Raw genomic sequence first — 20,609 nt, 5'->3', positions numbered from 1 at the left:
ATCAGTTGAATCAGTATAAAGCCAGTACCAGGTGTTCAGAACTTTTTAACCCAAAAACCAATTGATTATTTTCTTCAAAATTAAAAGAAAGTATAAAGGAGATAACTCAGTTGTTCTCCTCCTCCCATCACCTTTTTTAGTTTTGGACGAAAAAATATACTCAGCCTGCATGAGGCCAGTTGTGTTGGTTCAGACCTGTCATCTTGGCACTCTTGGAGAGCACAGCGGGAGGATTGCTTCAGCTCAGGAGTTTGAGACCAGCCTAAGCAAGAATGAGACTCCATCTCTACTAAAAATAGTAAAATTAGCCAGTTGTGGTGGCACGTACCTGTGGTCCCAGCTACTTGGGAGGCGAGGCAGGAGGATCACTTGAATCCAGGAGTTTGAAGATGCAGTGAGCTAGGGTCATGCCATTGCCCTCTATCCAGCACAACAGAGTGATGATACTGTGCCTCCAAATAAATAAATAAATGGCTGCATTAAAATGTTTGTGTTAATATTCCTACCACCATTTGATTATTTTTTATAACAATTTTATATATTTATCATGTGCAACTTGATGTTTTGAAAATTGTATACACTGTGGAATAGCTAAATCTAGCTAATTAGCTCACATAGTTATTGTAAGGTATTACAAACCTAGTTATTATATTATTTACAAGAATACAATGCATTGTCATTAACTCTAGTCACCTTGTTGTATAATAGATCTCTTGAACTTATTCCTCCTATCTAACTGAAATTTTGTATCCTTCTAACAATTTCCTAAACCCCCCAACTCCCAGCCCTTGCTAACCACCATTCTACTCACTGCTTCCCTGAAGGTAACTTTTAGATTATGCATATGATTGAGATCATTTGCCTTTCTGTGTCTAGTTTATTTCACTTAACATAATATCCTCCATATTGTTGCAAATGGTAGGATTTCCTTCTTTTGTAAGGCTGAATAGTATTTCATTGTGTAATTAGTGTGTGCATATGCTAAATACACACATATACATGCACCCCACATTTCTTTATCCATTCATCCATTGATGGACACTTAAGTTGATCCCCTATCTTTATATATATATATAAATATATATATACACACACACATATACACAGATATGTATATGTATGTGTGTGTGTATTCTAAGCACTGAACTACATACTTTGCATACTTACTTAATCTTAACACCACTTACTTTATTTTATGAGAGTGTTGGGTTGGGCAGGGTAACTTGCAATGATAATTCAACCATTTTGGGAGACCAAAGCAGGGGGATAGCTTGAGGCCAGGAGTTCAAGATCAGCCTGAGCAACTTAGCCAGACCTCATCTCTACAAGAAAGAAAAATAGAAAAATTAGCCAGGCATGGTGCCATGCACCAGTAGTCCCAGCTACTTGGGAGGCTGAAGCAGGAGGATCTCTTGAGCCCAAGAGTTTGAGCTTGCAATGAGTATGACTATGCCACTGCATGCCAGCATGGGCAACAGAGTGAGACCCTGTCTCAAAAAAAAAAAAAAAAAAGGGAAAAACAAAGTGTTGATTAATAAATAGTGAGCTTTGCCCATGCTAAGGTCTTACTTAGTATGATGCTAGTACTGGTATAATAAGATGGGTGTAACTTTCCTAGTACATCTTAATTCAGTGTGATAGAAGTAACAGGGACTCAAATATCATTATTTCTTCTTTTTAATTTGCCTCAACACCCAATGAAGATTTCATTATTTCTAATCCAGATGTTTGTACCACAATATTAAAAATGGACTATAATGTGTTTGCATTTAAATAAATTCCAAAACTAGTTCTTTAGCAATTTAATCGGAAGTACCTGATAAAAACATGACTTATGATATAATGTCGCCGTGTACATCTGATTTCTATACAATCATATTTCTGTTATAAGGTTTTTAAATGTTCCATATATTTAAAATGGAAATGACACCACTGTGTGATTCAAGGCAGTGTAAGGAACAGTAATTTCTATGCAATGTAATTTCTGTGTGTAGTGAAATAAATAGTATCTTTAAATAATACCTGTTTATTTTCATAGCATATATCTGACAATATAATGAAATATCTTTTTCATAATGTTGCTACAACTAAATATCTTGTCTGTATGTGAACTATAGGGAAGAAAATAAATTTAATGAGCTTCATTTCATTTATACTAAATATTTTAAGAGCTTTCAAAGAAAGATTGCAGTAGAATATTTTTCTTTTTTATTTCCCTTTTTTTTTTTTTTTTGGAGACAGAGTCTCACTTTGTCACCCTGTGTAGAGTGCTATGGAGTCGTAATTCACAGCAACCTCCAACTCTTGGGCTCAAGTGATTCTCTTGCCTCAACCTGCCAAGTACCTGGGACTACAGGTGCCCGTTACAACACCTGGCTTTTTTTTAGAGATGGGGTCTTGCTCTTGGCTCAGGCTGGTCTTGAACCTGTAGCTCAGGCAATCCACCTCAGGCAATCCCAGAATGCTAGGATTACAGGTTTGAGCTACTGTGCCTGGCCCTAATTTCCCTCTTTTTAATGCAGTATTAAATCATTAGTTAATGACTCACAGTAATTTGAAAAAGTGACATTCTAGTTTGATTTTAATATGACTTAAAAACTATTAAGCTATATATTAATAACTAAGGAGAAAGATAACAACTTCCAACTACTTATCTTACCAAGATGACATACCTTGAAATTTATTTATAATTTCAAATAGTACAAGTAGAAAATGAAAATAACTCCCAATTCATGGTGGTTCACACCTGCAATCCTACCACTTTAGAAGGGTGAGGCAGGATTGCTTGAGATCAGCCTGAGCAAAAATGAGACCCTGTCTCTACAAAATGTAGAAAAATTAGTTGGGTGCAATCTGTAGTCCCATCTACTTGGGAGTCAGAAGCCAGGAGGGTTGCTTGAGCTCAGAAATTTGAGGTTGCAGTGAACTATGATGATGCTACTGCACTCTACCTGGGGCAACAGAACAAGATCCTGTCTCCAAAAAAAGTGAAAAGAAAAAAAAAATAATAAAGAGGAATTTATGGGAAAGTAGGGTTACAGTTGGCCATAAATTTTTTTCAGCAGCTCAAATTTCTTAATCTTAATTATTACATTGACTTTATTTAAATTGAGTGTTGTATTGCAGCTTTTCATTAATAGTTACTGGGTTAACTATACTTAAGTTAAAATTGAGTTAAATATTCTGTATCTCTTTCAGAAACTACATCTGACCAGAGTGACATTGAAGGTAGGATCAGAGCCCTGAAGGATGAGCTACGGAAAAGGAAATCAGTTGTGGACCAGTTGAAAAAGGAACAGAAAAAAAGACAAAAGGAAAGACTGAAAGCCCAAGAAGCCAGTCTGATCAAACAGTTAGAGGTTAGACATAGGAAGAAAGGGGGTTAATATCCAGGTTAATGTATATGTGAAGCCTAAAATGTTTTTAATGTTGTTAGTAAAGTAATAAATTAGGATTTTTCATTAGTAGTGTGGTGCCACATTTTATCCTTACTCTTAAAAAACAATCTGAGGATTTCTAAGCAAATTCTTTCTTAAATCGTTAAACTAAATATTAAATTTAAATACTAAAATAAATATTGAAATTGATCAGGCACAGTGGCTTGTACCTATAGTCCAGCTACTCAGAAGGCTAAGGCAGGAGGATCCTTTCAGCTCAGAAGTTTGAGACTGCAGTGTTCTATGAATAGCCACTATACTCCAGTATAATAATATACTTATTATATTTAATAAGTAAATATAAAATAAAGTATTAAAATAAGTTTTCTAAATAAGAAAGACAAGGTCTAGAAAAGAAAGATTGGTATCTGTGCCCCCACTTCAGCAAAGACCTGAATTGTTTTGATAAGTAATTCTAGCTTTTGGATCTTGTACTGCTTTCTTTTTTATTTGCAGAATTGTGTTTCAGGCCATACAGCTTATTAGTAGAACACTTTGTACTACTTGAATGGTTCCGAAATCATATCTCTAAACTTGACTTTTCTCCAAAGCTCTAAGCAGCCTTCTTGATTCTGTTCCAGGCAGAAAACGTGGTTTTGATATCTTTCTTAATTCTGTTTTCTGCTGTCCATTTAGTCACCAGTTCCCACAGAGTCTTTTATAAAGTTTCTTGCTTGTCCTTTCCATTTCTAGTGCCACGAGGCTAGTTGGGGCTCTTATGACCTCATGTCTCTATTGTAGGCATAGTCTCTTAGATGTTCTGCCTCAGGCTGCTTCTCTATTATACATATTCCACCAGCCTGGGGTTCCCCAAACACCACATTTGTTATAGAATTGGACTGAATCCCCTATTCATCACAAAAATCATTTCTTGTGTTATCATTATCAGAAAAGCTCATTCAGTTTCCACCTGACCATTTCCAGTAATAGGAAATTTCATATTTTCACAGTCGTTGGTTTTACTGTTAGCTTGTAGGTACTCTAAGTATTAGAGAACCCATTGTTCCATTTAGCCAAAATTTCCACTCTTGTTAAATTCTACCCCTTGGTCCTTGTACTGCACCACCAAACACATGCTCTTCCTACATTTATTAATTTAATCATCAAATGTTCAAATACCTATATAAATGCCAGGAACACAGCTAATTACATATATCTTTCATGAAATTCTCATACCATCAAGGTATGGGTGTTAATTGTTCCTGTTTTACAGATAAGGAAACTGAGTTTCAGTGAGATTAATGATTTTATCCAGGGATTCGCAGCTCACAAGTATTTAAGCTAGGATTTTAATCTAGTTCTAATTTGCAAATTCTGTGCCCATATCATTGTACTTATGTTCCACGCAGAAAATAAGCCTGTTAACAGATCTGGAGAAAATAAAACATTTAAACAGGTACATAATACAGACATGGACCAGAGATTGTAACTTTCACAGATGTTTAGAAGTAGGGAAAATGATTAAAATACAATGACCGTACTAGGCAGTTCATGTTGAAAAGTAGTAGGAAACAAAATTTAAAAGTAAAGATCATATTCAGGACCTTATAAATCAGAGTGTTGTGTTTTTACTTCATCTTACAGGTCAAGTAATGAGGAGCTATTGAAGTAGAGTATTATTGCAAATAAAGTACTACTGGAGTGAATAGCATTACTAGTTATATCAGTCAGAAAGGAGATTTCTTGGCTGAGCGCAGTGGCTTACGCCTGTACTTTCAGAACTCTGGGAGGCTAAGGTGGGTGGATGCTTGAGCTTAGGAGTTCTAGACCAGCCTGAGCAAGAGTGAGACCCCGTCTCTACTAAAAATGAAAAAACTGAGGCTATGACACAACAGCACTCTACAGAGGGTGACAAAGTGGGGCTGTGTCTCAAAAAAAGAAAATTCTGTATTTAAGTTTTAAAATAATAGTATATGATAGAGAAATACATAATACCTAGCAGTTTAATTAAAAATCTATTGGATTTAAAAAAAAAATCTATTGGATTTTATTTGATAACAGATTTAGTACGTGGACCACACTCATTTAAGTATGGTTTCAGATATGAGTAGTTGTAGTCCTGATACATATATATATACATATGTGTGTGTGTATACATACATATCTAGTGAGCCGGGCCATCTAGCTGTAGTATATGTTTATTAACAGGGTTACCTTATCAAAACACTGAGAATTCATATGAAGGTAACATGGCTGACAGTTGTGAAAGTAGGGATTTTAGCCCAGATTTTAGGGCTCTGTAGCAGCTGACAAATCATTTGTCCATCCATTTATTCGTTCTATAAATTTTTACCTTGACAGCCTATTTTGGACCAGGCATGTGAATAGGTATTGGGTATAAACAGTGTTAAACAAAACAGCTCTGGTCTTAAGTAGTGGGAGTTGTAAAAGTAGGGGTTTTAGCTCAGAAAAAAGATGTAATAGATAGGGGCCTCCCCTTAGAATTCATACAAATTAATATTATAAATTAGTAAAGATTTTTTTACAGAATAACCAGGAAACATTTTTTATAATTCTGAACTGTCATACTCCCACCCATATATTTCCTTCCCTTTTTAGAATGTGTATCCCTAAGTACTTACCCCTTAAGAAGTTTGCTACCATTGAAACTCAGAGCAGAATGGCTAAATGTCTCAAAAATACCATGAAAGTAATAGCATACCCTTTAGAAAGCAATAATTTAGTTGTTTTTTAATATGGTGGGATATGAGTTATTGCTTCTTGGTATTAAACTTCCATAGATCTAGATTGTCATTTCTTAATTGATATTAGGAATGCTGTTATATATCTTGCTTATCTAAAGACTATTTTGAGAAGAATAGTAACTGTTTACTGGGAAACAGGGAAGGAGATTTTTATATTACAACTTCTTTATTGCTTAAGTATTTCACCATAAAATACTTTATAATTTAAAATTGTTTTTAAAGACTCTGCCTAGTGACTCTTCTCATTTTTATAAACTTAGTCATATGATGAATTCATTAAGAAAACTGAAGCCGAGCTTAGCAGGGATTTGGAAACATCACCAACAGCCAAGCCTCAAATTAAAACATTCTCTTCAGCTTCTGAAAAACCCAAGATCAAGTCCCTTCCACTACACAGGTAGAAATTTTTGATAACTTACCTAGAGTGTGCCTTGTTTGAAAAGAGAATAAAGAAATAGTTTTAGTAGAAGTTATCTTTAAATAATTGTGAAATTGTAGAAATAAAAATATTGTTTTATATTTTTTATTTCACCAGAGTAAAGTGTTATGTATTATAAATACATATTAAATTTATAGTAAGGTACAGATTTTAAAATACACTTTTAATCTGCAATCTTGTGGATGCGATAAAAATTGTACGTTCTAACATTGTTAGTAGTAGCGTCGACAAGTTTGTGTATAGTCCTGGGTGTCCAAATTTTTTTTTTTTTTCTGTTGCACTTTGGAAGAAGAGTTGTCTTGACCCACGCATTAAAAATACAAACACTAATGGGGCGGTGCCTGTGGCTCAGTGAGTAGGGCGCCGGCCCCGTATGCTGAGGGTGGCGGGTTCAAACCCAGCCCCGGCCAAACAGCAACAAAAAAAAAAAAAAATAGCCGGGCGTTGTGGCGGGCGCCTGTAGTCCCAGCTGCTCGGGAGGCTGAGGCAGGAGAATCGCAGAAGCCCAAGAGTTAGAGGTTGCTGTGAGCCGTGTGACGCCACGGCACTCTACCCGAGGGCGGTACAGTGAGACTCTGTCTCTACAAAAAAAAAAAAAAAAATACAAACACTAACAAAAGCTGATGAACAAGGAAAAGATCTGTGCATAATTTTTGCAATATCTGGTACTATAGATAAGCAAAACTGGCTTCAAATAATACAGGCCAGCTTGAGCTGCCCTGATACACCTTTTGAAAAAGAATTTGGTAGTGTTTCAGAAGTAAAAAACGATCTGCAACCTTTGATCCAGTAATCCCACTTGTAAAAAGTTAGCTTGAGAAAATATGGGATACACAAATCTCTAGTTGCATAAATATGTATGTGAGAACAGTCTTTGTATTCATAAGACATCAGAAGCACTTTTTACATCCAAAAATGGTTGAATGGCTTAGTAGATTACAGTTCTGTCTGGGCAACAGAATATTGAGCAGACCATAAGCAAACACAGAAGAGAATAAGTAGCAACATAAGAATATATAATAGAGTAGACGTAAAATATACAAAGCAAAATATGAGACACTTCCTGAGAAGAAAAAAGAAGTAGCTGTCTAAGAGTGTCTGCGTTTTGTTAGTAATTATTATAACAAAATATTTATTTCTGCTTTTCACTTTAGATCTGAAACAACAAAGAATTGGAAATCTCTAGCAGACTCAGAACGTTCCAGAGGATCCCTTGAGTCTATTGCTGAACATGTTGGTATGTAACTAGAAAAAATAATTGAGTCTTCATAGTCTAAGTATTTGTACAAAGGCCTACAAAATTCTACCTCTACAGCTTTTTTACTAAAAAGTTAATTTCTTAAATAGATTATTTGACATTTTAAGTACTTTTATATTTTAAAATGATTTATTAGTTATACATAAGTTATCTGAATTAGTTTTTAATTGTCTAGAATTTTATGGTAACAACCAAAGCATGAACATTAAATGGCTAAGTATATTATCCACATCTATAAATTCCCACTTAATCAGATTTCATATCTGATGATGTATAATTTCAATATACATTAACACTTAGGGTAAATGATTATATACTTTTTTTTTCAATTTAATCAAAGAAAAGTAAGAATTACTGAAAATAAAATGTAATTCAGTGAGGAATTGAAACTGTTGAGGCATGAAAAGGACCGCCTAGAATCAATGACAAAATAGAAGTTTGAATGTAAGACTTAATTCCTGGTTTATTAGCTCACTGCCTTTTTTTTTTTTTTTTTGTTACATTTAAGAGCTTAGTTGAAGGTCCCAGGTATAAAAGTATTATTTGTTCCTCCTTCACTGGTTTCCTGTTTAAAGAATGTATATACTACGTGTCATACAATTCGGTTTTTGTATGATTTGAGAATGATGAATCATGTAAAGCAATGGCTCCACAAACTTAGATCCATTTTTCTTCACTTTATAGATTAAGATAGCACTTAAGAAAATATTTTAAACTTCAAATTTTTCAGTAATTTTAAATGTTCTGTTTATTATTAGTATAATACATACTTTTAAAAGAAAAACTTACTTTATATAGTAACCAAAACCAGTCATATTTATTAACCAGAGTTTTTCTTTACTAAAATTAGTCTTCAATTTAAACTTGTAAGTCCACAAAACTGAAAGATTGTGATTAAATCATTTTGATGTGGTGATTTTTTTTTTTCTTTAAGATGCTTCATTGTCAGGTTCTGAGAAATCACTATCAGAAAGATCTTTACCTGCATATGCAAAGAGAGTGATTGAATGGGACAGTCGAACAGATTTTCAGACACCTTCTCCAACTGTCAGATCATCAAGGAAAACCAGGGCAGAATCTGGAGATTCTCTAGAAAATGTACTTTCATTAACTCTTCTCAAAGAATTAAATGTCCCAAATAGAATTCTTGAGGTTTCACATGCCAAGGTTGAAGAATCTAGTAGAAAATCAGAAATACAAGAAGTAGAAAATATAAAATTGGAGGAGAATGAGATTGAAGATGCCTGTTCTAAACAAAGGAAAGCTGATGTCTCACTGAAACTAGAACTGGTAGATTCAGCTGAAATTCTTTCAAGGAAAGATCTTCCCTTAGATTCTGTAAATGTTCAGAAAGACTTAGTTAGATTAGCCATTGAAAATCTTCATAAAAAAGAGGAAATGTTGGAAGAGAGACCATCAGATCAAGGTACAGATCATAGTCCAAACATCCAATCAGGAAAACACTTTCATGAACAAAAGAACAAAAAAGAAAGAGACTTATCTTGGTCAGAACATCTTTTTGCTCCTAAAGAGATATCATACTCTGAAGATTTCGAAGTATCTTCTTTCAAGAAAGAAATTTCAGCTGAACTAGACAAAGATGATTTTGAGATGTTATCTTTGTTGTCACTCAGGAAAGACTCTCAGTCTTGCAGCGATAAGTCACAGCCAACAAAGAGCTCTAGAAGTAGAGCCACCAGCTTTGGTAGTGATGATGAAATCAGTGAGTGCCTCAGTGAGAAAAGCCTTTCCAGTCATAGCAAGGTCCACTCTGAAAGGCTGTTAGAACTCAAGTCCCCTACAGAGCTTATGAAAAGCAAAGAGCGCAGTGATGTGGAGCACGAACAAGGAATTACTGAATCCCCTTCATTGCGGTCAGTTTGTGCAGCAGATGAGTTACTTGATTTTCACGTTGGTGATAGGGTGTTGATTGGCAATGTTCAGCCAGGAACTCTTCGATTTAAAGGTGAGACTAGTTTTGCTAAAGGATTTTGGGCTGGAGTGGAGTTGGATAAACCTGAAGGAAATAACAATGGAACGTATGATGGCATTATATATTTTGAGTGCAAAGAAAAGCATGGCATTTTTGCTCCTCCTCAAAAAATATCTCACATTCCGGAAAACTTTGATGACTATATAGACATAAATGAAGATGAAAACTGTTACGCAGATGAACAATATCAATACTATAATCAAGAGCAAAAAGAAACAGAGGGTCCAAAAGATATTAAAAAAGATGTAATTGAATATTTTTATGAAAAATCTCTACCTAGTAATAAACATGATATAGAAGCCTCCGTTGATACAGATAGAAGCCTTAAAATAGAAACAGACAATATCCAGGACATCTCTGGGGTACTGGAAACCCATGTTCACCAACAATCTTCAGTGAATTCACAGATTTCTTCAAAGGAAAACAAAGACTTTGTTTCTGATGCCACAGAACAGGTTTCTATAGCTGTGGAAGACAATAGTTTAGATAATACCTTTTCTGAAGAATTAAAGAGGCAACAGCAATTCACAGAAAAGAAAGAGCACCTATATTCAGAAGTTTCAGAGAAGCTTTCTACCCCACTGCTGGACCTTTTATCAAGAGAAAAAAAACAATTAGAAGCCCAGCAGAAGTCATCACTAACAGAGGAAAAAAAGTCAAAGCAACAGCTGGAAACAGTCAGCTTACTGACAGACAACTTACTAAAAGTCTTTGTGAAGGACACGGTCAGTCAGCTACAACAAATCAGAAAAGCTAGGAATGAGAAAATCCAGATTAGCAATCAGGAGCTTCTTGATGATGAGCAAAAGAAAGTACCACCCCAAGACCTATCCCAAAATCTTGAGAAACAATCACCAAGTATTCAAAGTTGCTTCTTACGGTCTGAATTAGAAGATGAAAAAGAAGAGATTTCCTCTCCAGATATGTGTCCCAGACCTGTAAGTTTTTGTCTAGAAAATGTGTCCGTTTACCTTGCCTGTGTAGTGCATTTTCATTCTGTGGCTCCTATTAGGGTTGTTTGTTTATTTTTTTTCCTGGCATGTTATTTATTAGAGAAAGATCACCACACTAGTTTTTAAAGGCCTTGTAGCTGTTTTTCTGTCTGAAGTGTAGTTGTCCTCTATTATGTCATGAATAGTCGCTATAGAGTTGTCACAAACACTAGCAGGTTTATGGTAACTGAAACATACATTTAAACTTCTGGGTTGACAACCCTGGCTTACTGTCCACATTTTAGACCCCCTTCCGGATTCATTGAACAGATTATTCCATGGAGCTTTCCAGAAGTCCACATCTAGTTTTTTTCTTGCCTTTGTACTTGTTTGTTCATGTATCTACTAAGTCATTGTTGCCCTGCAGAGATTACCAGTTGTGATGTTGTTTCTGGTAATATTGAAATGTATCTACTATGACATATACTCGGACTTTCAGCTTGGTTAGCTGGCCCATGGGCAACCGCACAAAAAGTAATGATTTTGAGTAACTTGAGCCAGATAATCACCAAAGGTGAGAAATTTTATATCCCATTTCCATATCCCAAAGACAGTCTTTTAGAAACAGAATAATGATAATACAAAAAGCAAAAAAAAAAAAAACTAATCAATAAACACATTTATAGAAATTCACTCATAAGGTTTATACGAACAGAATTGCGGGAACAGGATAATTTTTCTTTAATTGTTCTTTAGTAGCCACCATATTGTTTTTATTTTGCTTATTTATAGAGAAATATTAAATATATAAATAATACATTTACTTTGTGTTTAAAAGAAAAACATGTTAAGTGTTCTGAGGTCACTAAATGGTGCTTTATTTGAATGGTTCCGTTTTTATAGGAGAGCCCAGTATTTGGTGCCAGTGGGCAGGAAGAACTTGCTAAGAGACTTGCTGAACTTGAGCTCAGCCGGGAGTTTCTGAGTGCATTAGGAGATGATCAAGACTGGTTTGATGAAGACTTTGGTTTGAGCTCTTCTCACAAAATCCAAAAAAATAAGGCAGAAGAAACGATTGTACCTCTAATGGCCGAACCTAAAAGAGTATCCCAGCAGCCATGTGAACCATTACTGGCAGTCCCACATACTGCAGAGGAAGTAGAGACTCTTGTATATAATGCAGCAGAAGAACTTTGGAAATGGAAAGAATTAGGCCATGATCTTCATAGCATCAGTATGCCTACAAAACTGCTTGGCTGTGCCAATAAGGGTCTAGATCTAGAAAGTACTAGTAAAAGGGTCTATAGACAGGTACGTAATATGGAAGGATAATTTTAATTTTTAAACTCATCTGAAATTTGGATTCTTAGCCTTTTTGTTTTGTTTTTCTCTATCAAGGCGGTTTTTGATTTAACGAAAGAGATTTTTGAGGAAATATTTGCTGAGGATCCCAACTTAAATCAACCTGTGTGGATGAAGCCATGTAGAATCAACTCTACGTACTTCCGACGAGTGAAAAATCCAAATAACCTTGATGAAATTAAGGTGAACGGCAAACTACTTAGTAGCTTCTGTTTTGATTTTTTGAACGTTGTGTTCATTTACACAGATCTATAAATGTTGTAAAAGCAAGTATTCTTCTATCTTATTCACCTTTATGTTCTCAGGACCTGTCCTATAGTGGGTATTCAGTAAATATTTGTTGATTCACTAAATCCGTGAACAACAAAGAGATGGGGATAAAAAGGAACCCCTTTCAAAAAAAAAAAAAAGAAGACTTTTATCAGTCATAGCCTATATTATGTATGATTTATAATATTTAAGAAAACTTAGGAAAACCCAGAGAGATAAATTATGGCAACTCATAGGAGTTTCAGGTGTCTTTTGAATTTAGAAGTATGTATAAATATTCTGGACAAGCTCTAGACAAGGTACACATGGAAACATATTATGTCTTCTCAACATGCCATTTCTGGACATATAGGTATTACCTTTCCATCTTTGACTTTGGATGTTTCAAATTGGTAATTTGTTTTTGAAATATGTAGAATAGTACATAAAATATATGAAGATATTTATTTTGTTATCTAAGTAACCTTTGTCCAGAAGCTACAAGGACCTCAGAGTTTAAAGTCACATTGGTGGCAATCTGTTAGTCACAGCTTTCTTTAATTCAGCAAATGTTGTATTTCCAAAGGAGTGATTCTCAAACATTGATATGAGTATGAATCATCTGGGGATCTTGTTAAAATGGAGAGTTCTTATTTAGTAGGTTTGGAGTAGGACCTGACATTCTACATTTCTAAAAAGCTGTCAGGTGATAAAATGCCGCTGGTCCCAAGACTGCTGTGAGAAAAGCTTTACAATTGTGTTTTCCAAACTTATATGATCACCAAAAACCTTTAAAAATATTTTATATCTCCAGAACACCAACAGATATTTATGAGATATAATTTATTTTTACTTCAGAAATCAGTAAACCATGCCCCATGGGCCAAATCTAGCCCACTGTCTTTTTACAGATAAAATGTTTTGGACCACAGCCACACCCATTTGATTATACATATATATGGCTGTTTTCCTACTACAGTCATGGAATTAAATAATTGTGGCAAAGACCACGTGGCCCACAGAGCCTCTAAAATATTTACAATCTAACTCTTCACAGAATAAGTTTGCCATTCCCTCGCTTAGTTTAAAGTAGGCAGCTTTTTAAAAACACACTTGTATATTCTATTCTTCCACCTTTTCACTGTCAAATGGGTGTAGGTGGGGAGTAGTGAAGTTCAAGAGTACGTTGGTACTTTGAGAATCTTCTCAAGTGATTCTGATTCATAAATGTGTCTCTTCCCCCATTAAGAACATTACTTTTTGGCTCAGCACCTGTGGCTCAAGCGGCTAAGGCAGCAGCCACATACACCTGAGCTGGCAGGTTCGAATCCAGCCCAGGCCCACCAAACAACAATGACAGCTGCAACCAAAAAAAAAAAAAAAAAAAAAAAAATAGCCGGGCGTTGTGGCGGGCGCCTGTAGTCCCAGCTACTTGGGAGGCAGAGGCAAGAGAATCGCTTGAGCCCAGGAGTTGGAAGTTGCTGTGAATTGTGAGCCCCAAGCTGTCGCCCACGGCACTCTACACAGGGCGACAGCTTGAGGCTCTGTCTGAAAAAAAAAAAAAAAGAATATTGCTTTTAATAAAACAACCATAAAAAGTAATAAAATATTTGTTAATAACAAAATACAAGTTAAAATAAGACAAGATGCATAGTGTACCATCAGTTGTTATACTTCACACATCAGCATAGGAGATAATACAGGTTGCCCACTGCTTTAATGTTGAAATAGCATTTTGTAAGGGCTTTTTTAAAGGTGATAGTGCTAATTTTATTGGCAGTAAAATTATCATGCTTCTTCTAGTGAGGTATAGATTAATGTTTTTTTAATTTAACATATTTGAATCTTGGTGCTTCGAATTATCCTTTTCTCACATGGCACTATTCCCAAAAATTTCTTTGGAATTTTTCAGATTCAGATATTTACTTTGTTTTCTTTACTAGTTTTGCCAGCATGAAGTTAGTCATTCTTGAGAAAAGGGATCTCAAAAGTGGTTTTTCTCTACAGATTAATCAGTGGATTTTACTTTTGTATATGTGTAAAAACAAAAATTCTTTAAGTGAATAAAGTCTTCAGCATTTGGAATACTTTTCAAATTGTTAAGCAGAATCGTTAAAATGGAAACAATTTGTATGATCTTTTATTATAAATATAAGTATAAATCCTTTATTATTGGTATATTCCTAGCATAAATCTGTTTACAGCATTGTAAACACATAAATCTCAGGAACTTTGTTGTGTTTTACTTCTTCCTCTTATTTCCATAGAACTTCATCGCAACTGAAGTGCTCAAGTTGTTCAGTCTTAAAAAGGAGGCAAACCACAAAACAGATTGGCAGAAAATGATGAAATTTGGAAGAAAGAAAAGAGACCGAGTTGATCATATCCTGGTCAGTATATACAAAGTATTTTTGTTTTGGCCATATCTTCCAAAGTCAAAATATAGTTCGATTATAAGAGGAAAATGGATATAATTAATCTTGAGTCTATGATACTAAATTCTTAAAGCCTTAATTAGCTGCATTTCTACTTCTCAGTTTTATAAATTGCTTTTTTTTTTTCTGGAGACAGAGTCTCAAGCTATCGCCCTGGATAAGAGTACCGTGGCATCACAGCTCACAGCAAACTCAAACTTTTAGGCTTAAGCAGTTCTTTTGCCTCAGCCTCCCAAGAAGCTGAGCCTACAGGCGTCCACCACAACACCCAGCTATTTTTTGTTGTTGTTGTTGTTGCAGTTGTCGTTGTTACAGTTGTCATTGTTGTTTTAGCTGGCCCGGGCCAGGCTTGAACCTGCCAGCGTTGGTGTATGTGGCCAGCACCCTACCCAGTGAGCTACTGGCGCCGCCTATAGATTGCTTTTGTTTGTATTCAGTAGATGTTCCAGAATATTTAACTTGATAGACAGTATTTTGTGGAGAACTTGAGAAATAAAAACTTGAGTGATGGCAGCACCCATAGGTCAGTGGATAGGGTGCCGGCCACATACACCCAGGCTGGCAGGTTTGAACCCAGCCCAAGCCAGCTAACCAACAATAACAGCCGCAACAAAAAAACAGCCGGGCATTGTGGCAGGTACCTGTAGTCCCAGCTTCTTGGGAGGCTGAGGCAAGAGAATTGCTTAAGCCTAAGAATTCAAAGTTGCTATGAGCTAAGATGCTACGGCATTCTACTGAGGGTTGACCAAGTAAGACAGTGTCTCAAAAAAAAAAGGGCCAGGCACAGTGACTCACTCTTGTAATCCTAGTACTCTAGGAGGCCAAGAAGGGTAGATTGCTTGAGCTCATGAGTTCAAGACCAGCCTGAGCAAAAAGTGAGACCCCATCTCTACTAAAAAATTAGAAAAACTAAGGCAAGAGGATTGCTCAAGCCCAAGAGTTGAAGGTGACTGTGAGCTATGATACCAAGGCACTCTACCCAGGGCGACAGCTTGAGACTCTGTTTGACTCTGAAAGCCAAAGTTTAAGGTAGTGAATTAAAAAGAGACCAGTGTCAGCCCAGCACTTTGGGAGGCCAACATATTCAAGACCAGCTTGAGCAGCATAGTAAGATCCCATCTCCAGCAAGAGGGCTGTTGGCTGGGGCCTGCAGTACACCACATAACTGAGGAGCTCCTCTACGGCCACCCGACTTGTTTTCCTGAGCTCCACTCTCCCAGCTGGCCCGATGCTACATGCTAGTAGTGTGGCACCAATTCCTCTCTGGTTTTTGGTTTTTGGGTGCTGCTCCGAGCAGCAGCACCCTATAACACCAGAAAGCTGGCGGGCACTATGGGGGAGAAACAAAACAAGAAGAAAGTGGAGGAGGTGCTAGAAGACGAGGAAGAGGAGTGTGTAGTGGAAAAAGTTCTTGACCGTCGAGTGGTAAAGGGCAAAGTGGAGGAGTTCCTGAAGTGGAAGGGTTTCTCAAATGAGGACAACACATGGGAGCCAGAAGAGAATCTGGATTGCCCTGACCTCAGAGGGAGGTAAGCACAAAGCTGATTGTGATTCTGAAGATAAGGGAGAGGAAAGCAAACCAAAGAAAAGTCAGAAAAGCCACGAGGCTTTGCCCGGGGTTTGGAGCCGCAGACTCCAGTGGAGAGCTCATGTTCCTGATGAAATGGAAAAACTCTGATGAGGCTGACCCGGTCCTTGCTAAGGAAGCCAATGTCACGTGCCCACAGGTTGTCATATCCTTCTATGAGGAAAGGCTGATATGGCATTCCTACACCTCAGAGGATGATGACAAAAAAGATGACAAGAATTAACTTCCCTGAAGTATCAGTCCCTGTCACATCTGACTGTGGGTTTCAAGTGGGGTGGGAAGGAATTTTACTTGTCTTGATACCATAGAGGTAGCTTGAGAAGATGTCCTTTGAAGAACCAGTATAGTTTCTGTGCCCTGCAGCAGCCCAAAGTGCTTTAAAGCACTTCAAGCTGTATAGTTTTCACACCCATCCCAGTGGAGGGGAAGGGGAATAAGTGTTTCGAGGCAACCCATTCTGCACTTTGCTGAGAAAAGCAAAAAGCCTTCTATGAAGGACGAAACTTGCAGAATTGGGTGTGTGGGAGAGCAGAAACTGTAGAACTTCAAAGAGCATCTCCACAACCCACAGCCTTCTTCCCAGTAGTGTTAATTCTGCATTTTTACAGTGGAGCATGTGTGTTGTTTTTGGCTATTACTGGTGTATTATTTGGGGCGGGAGGGATAGGGTGGAAAAGAAGGAAGATAAGTAGGATCATTTTGCTTAGAATTTGGGGCCTGATTGGGGAAATGGTGAAATAATGGAAAAAAACAGACAACTAATGATTTGCTTCTATGTCCATAATATTTTACCTTTTCAAAAAAATGTCATTGGCACCATAAATGAGGACTGTGAGAGACTGTTTAAGAGCTGTGGATGCCTGAAACCTATCAGCCAAGGTGTTCCTTGCTGAGCTTATTGCTTCCCCACAAAGAACTAAGCCAGCTTGCAAGTTACCAAAGCTGCCATTTTGGAGATAGAAACTGATTGAGAAAAGTCTTTTATTGGAAAATATTCATGAGGAGATCATTCTGTCTTCGAGGTGCTAATTCCTGAAATTAAACAAGATGACCCTTTTCCAGTTATGAAGTTATAAATACCAGCTTATTCATCCAAGCTACTGGCTGAGGTATTGGGGGAAAGGGTGGTATAGGAGATGAGAGCGTAGGGAAGACAAGGGCTCATGCTCTTAGTTTTTTTGAACTTTGAACTCTAAAACCCATTGGTAGTAGGGTTCAGTCACTGACAGTACAAGTTTCATTGAAACGGTTTAAGAGTTGAATGATTTCAAAAGCCCTGGGCTTAGGAGATTGAACTTTCATACTGGGGCAGTGGTTCAGTGTAAAACACAACAAATGTTTTTTTTTTTTTTTTGTAGAGACAGAGTCTCACTTTATGGCCCTCGGTAGAGTGCCATGGCCTCACACAGCTCACAGCAACCTCCAACTCCTGTGCTTAAGCGATTCTCTTGCCTCAGCCTCCCGAGTAACTGGGACTACAGGCGCCCGCCACAACGCCCGGCTATTTTTTGGTTGCAGTTTGGCCGGGGCCGGGCTTGAACCCGCCACCCTCGGTATATGGGGCCGGCGCCTTACCGACTGAGCCACAGGCACCGCCTAAGATCATCAGTTCTTGACATCTAGACTTGCCAACCAGAGCTACATTGTTAAAACCTTTTAGGCATGTGTTAGATTTCTGTGAAAACTGTTTAAATGTAAACTTCATACCATTGTCAGTTTTTGTCTTAATAAAATTACAGATTTGTAAAAAAAAACCCCATGTTTACAAAAGCAAAGAAAAACAGCCCAATGTGGTGGCACGTGCTTATAGTCCCAGTTCCTTGGGAAGCTGAGGCAGGAGTATCACTGGAGCCCAGGAGGTTATGGCTGTCGTGAGCTGAGTTTGCCACTGCCCTGCAGCCCGGGTGACATCTGAGACTCTGTCTCAAAATAGGAAAGAGACCCGTGCAGACTTTGGAGCCAGACTGCCTGAGTTTAAATCCATATTCTGCCACTTATTTGATATGTAATCATGGACAAGTTTATTTATTAGAAGTTAGAAAGGAATACAGAAGTAAAAAAGCACCAGAGCTTCTGGAAGGGGGAAAGAACTGAATGAAGAACTCGCTCGGGAGTCTCCACGTGGGCTCTCTATCTAGGGGTCTGAAGTCTAGAGGATTAGACACAGCTGGCAGTTGGTAGATAATGAGTGCATTAACAATGAATGGATGTAGTTTATTTAACCTTTTTGTGCTTCATTTCCCTATCACAAAATGAAGATGACAGTGATGAAGATAATAGTACCTACCTGATAAAATTATTAAGAGAATTAAGTGATTATATATTTATACATGTGTAAAGCAATTAGAACAGTTCCCTGTACATAATTCAGTGAAAATTAGGTGTTATCATTTCATCATTATTATCATTATCCAGAACTTTAGCTGGATAGGATTTATTTGGTTTTTCTCGACAGTAGAAAGAGTTTGTAAAAACAAAAAAAGAAGAGTCTTTTGTCTCCTCTAGAAAAAGAGTAGTAGCAGACCGTAGCAACCTCAGATGTTACTTGATTCAGACGTACCTCTGGACATTTTAATTCTGGACTTTCTATCTTGTCTATATTAACATTCATATAATTTCATTTCTTTTTATTTTTAGAGACAATCTCACTCTATCACCCTCGGTAGAGTGCCATGGCGTCACACAGCTCACAGCAACCTCCAACTCCAGGGCTTAGGTGATTCTCTTGCCTCAGCCTCCCGAGTAGCTGGGACTACAGGCGCCCGCCACAATACCTGGCTATTTTTTTGTTGTTGTTGCAGTTTGGCCAGGGCCGGGCCTGAACCCGCCACCCTCGGTATATGGGGCCAGCGCCCTAACCCACTGAGCCACAGGCGCCGCCCTCATATAATTTTTTTTAAAAGTGCAATGCTTAAATTTCAGTTTGCCCCATGTATGTACCTAATTAGCGCTTCATTTACTCAGCAATAACTATATAGATAATGTGGGGTTTTATACTTTATCATTCTTTCACATGCCTTATTTGATACTAACAATAATTATGTGAGGTGGGAATGACTGTTAGTCTATGTTTTACAAATAAAGAAATTTAGATTGAAAGATGTTAAGTAATGTTAAGTACCCAAGAAATAAGAGCCTTTAATACTCCTCACCAGGCATCTTTCATCTATACAGGTTGAATATCCCTTATCCAAAACGCTTAGAACCAAAAGTATTTCAGATTTCAGATTTTCAGATTTGGAATGCTCAACCTGTAATAACTTTCTTATTCATATTCCTGTTCGTTTTGATGTAGTCTTCTGTGATTTTTAAAAACTGAAAATCAAATCTTATGATTTCTCTTGCTTAACCCATTGTTTTTAAGATAAAATCCAAATCCCTTAACATGGCTTAAAAGGCACTGCATGACAACCTCTGGGAAGGTTATATACTCACCAGCACTATATATGAGAGCAGTGGTAATGTCTTTGCCAGCACTACCTATTATCAGTTTTTTTAGTCAGAATGAGCTTATTTTTTCTACATAATTTTGTTACCTTTTTTTACCTGTTGCTTGCTATTTTTCTAAGTCTTTTTCATGTTTAATTATGAAATACAATAGAACCTCTGTTAATTTAATCACCCAGGGGGCTATAACAAACTGGTCATCATATGTAGATGGTCAACCTAAGGAACGAGGCCTTGTAATGACACATACATGTGGTGCATGTCCGGTCTATGAAAATTAGGTCAACTTGAGGTGGTTAATGCAGGGAGATGGTCAACTGTGGAGGTCTTAAGGACTTTAGTTTTTAGTCTGAGTGAGAGATTCAATGTTCTGAGCAGGACAGTGACATCATCTGACTTGACAGGATTGCTGTCAGTCCTTGCACTGATTCCTGAAGTACTCCCGTGTTCCAAAGGTTGATTTCAGATTAGTATGAGTGTATAAATGTTTAGGTTACATTGTTTTCAGTTCTAAGGTAGAGTTCAAGCTGTAGTTGAGCCCCTCACCCAGGGGCCTTGCTGAACCCTCATATTGTGCACATTCGGTGAGATCCCTCCAGTCACCCTCAGGCTAGACTGTGCTTGTGTTTTATCTTTCATGTGGGCATGTAGTTGTTTACATATGGGTTTCATATTAGTATTGAGTACATTTGATACTTTTTCCTCCATTCTTGAGATACTTTACTAAGAATGTGTTTCAATTCCATCTATGTAAACATAAAAAA

At 37.1% G+C, this 20,609-nt stretch overlaps 1 protein-coding gene and 1 pseudogene across 5 annotated transcripts in view; both read left to right on the top strand.

Moving 5' to 3' along the window:
* CEP350 (centrosomal protein 350) overlaps nucleotides 1–20,609 on the top strand; it is a 193,870-nt gene that overhangs the window by 160,224 nt on the left and 13,037 nt on the right. For all 4 annotated transcript variants that reach the window (XM_053607967.1, XM_053607968.1, XM_053607965.1 and 1 more), the window contains 7 exons: nucleotides 3,199–3,359; nucleotides 6,403–6,539; nucleotides 7,736–7,818; nucleotides 8,774–10,770; nucleotides 11,668–12,075; nucleotides 12,163–12,309; nucleotides 14,643–14,765. In XM_053607967.1, the coding sequence (XP_053463942.1) occupies nucleotides 3,199–3,359; nucleotides 6,403–6,539; nucleotides 7,736–7,818; nucleotides 8,774–10,770; nucleotides 11,668–12,075; nucleotides 12,163–12,309; nucleotides 14,643–14,765 (3,056 nt within the window). The remainder of the gene's footprint in view (nucleotides 1–3,198; nucleotides 3,360–6,402; nucleotides 6,540–7,735; nucleotides 7,819–8,773; nucleotides 10,771–11,667; nucleotides 12,076–12,162; nucleotides 12,310–14,642; nucleotides 14,766–20,609) is intronic.
* On the top strand, nucleotides 15,609–17,662 carry LOC128597534 (chromobox protein homolog 1-like; annotated as a pseudogene). Its single transcript, XR_008383271.1, has one exon. The product of XR_008383271.1 is annotated as a chromobox protein homolog 1-like (transcript).

This window comes from Nycticebus coucang, chromosome 10 (genome assembly GCF_027406575.1).
Source record: "Nycticebus coucang isolate mNycCou1 chromosome 10, mNycCou1.pri, whole genome shotgun sequence".
Lineage (NCBI taxonomy): Eukaryota > Metazoa > Chordata > Mammalia > Primates > Lorisidae > Nycticebus > Nycticebus coucang.
The sequence above is the reverse complement of the archived record's forward strand: the minus strand, read 5'-3'. Positions and strand labels throughout refer to the sequence as shown.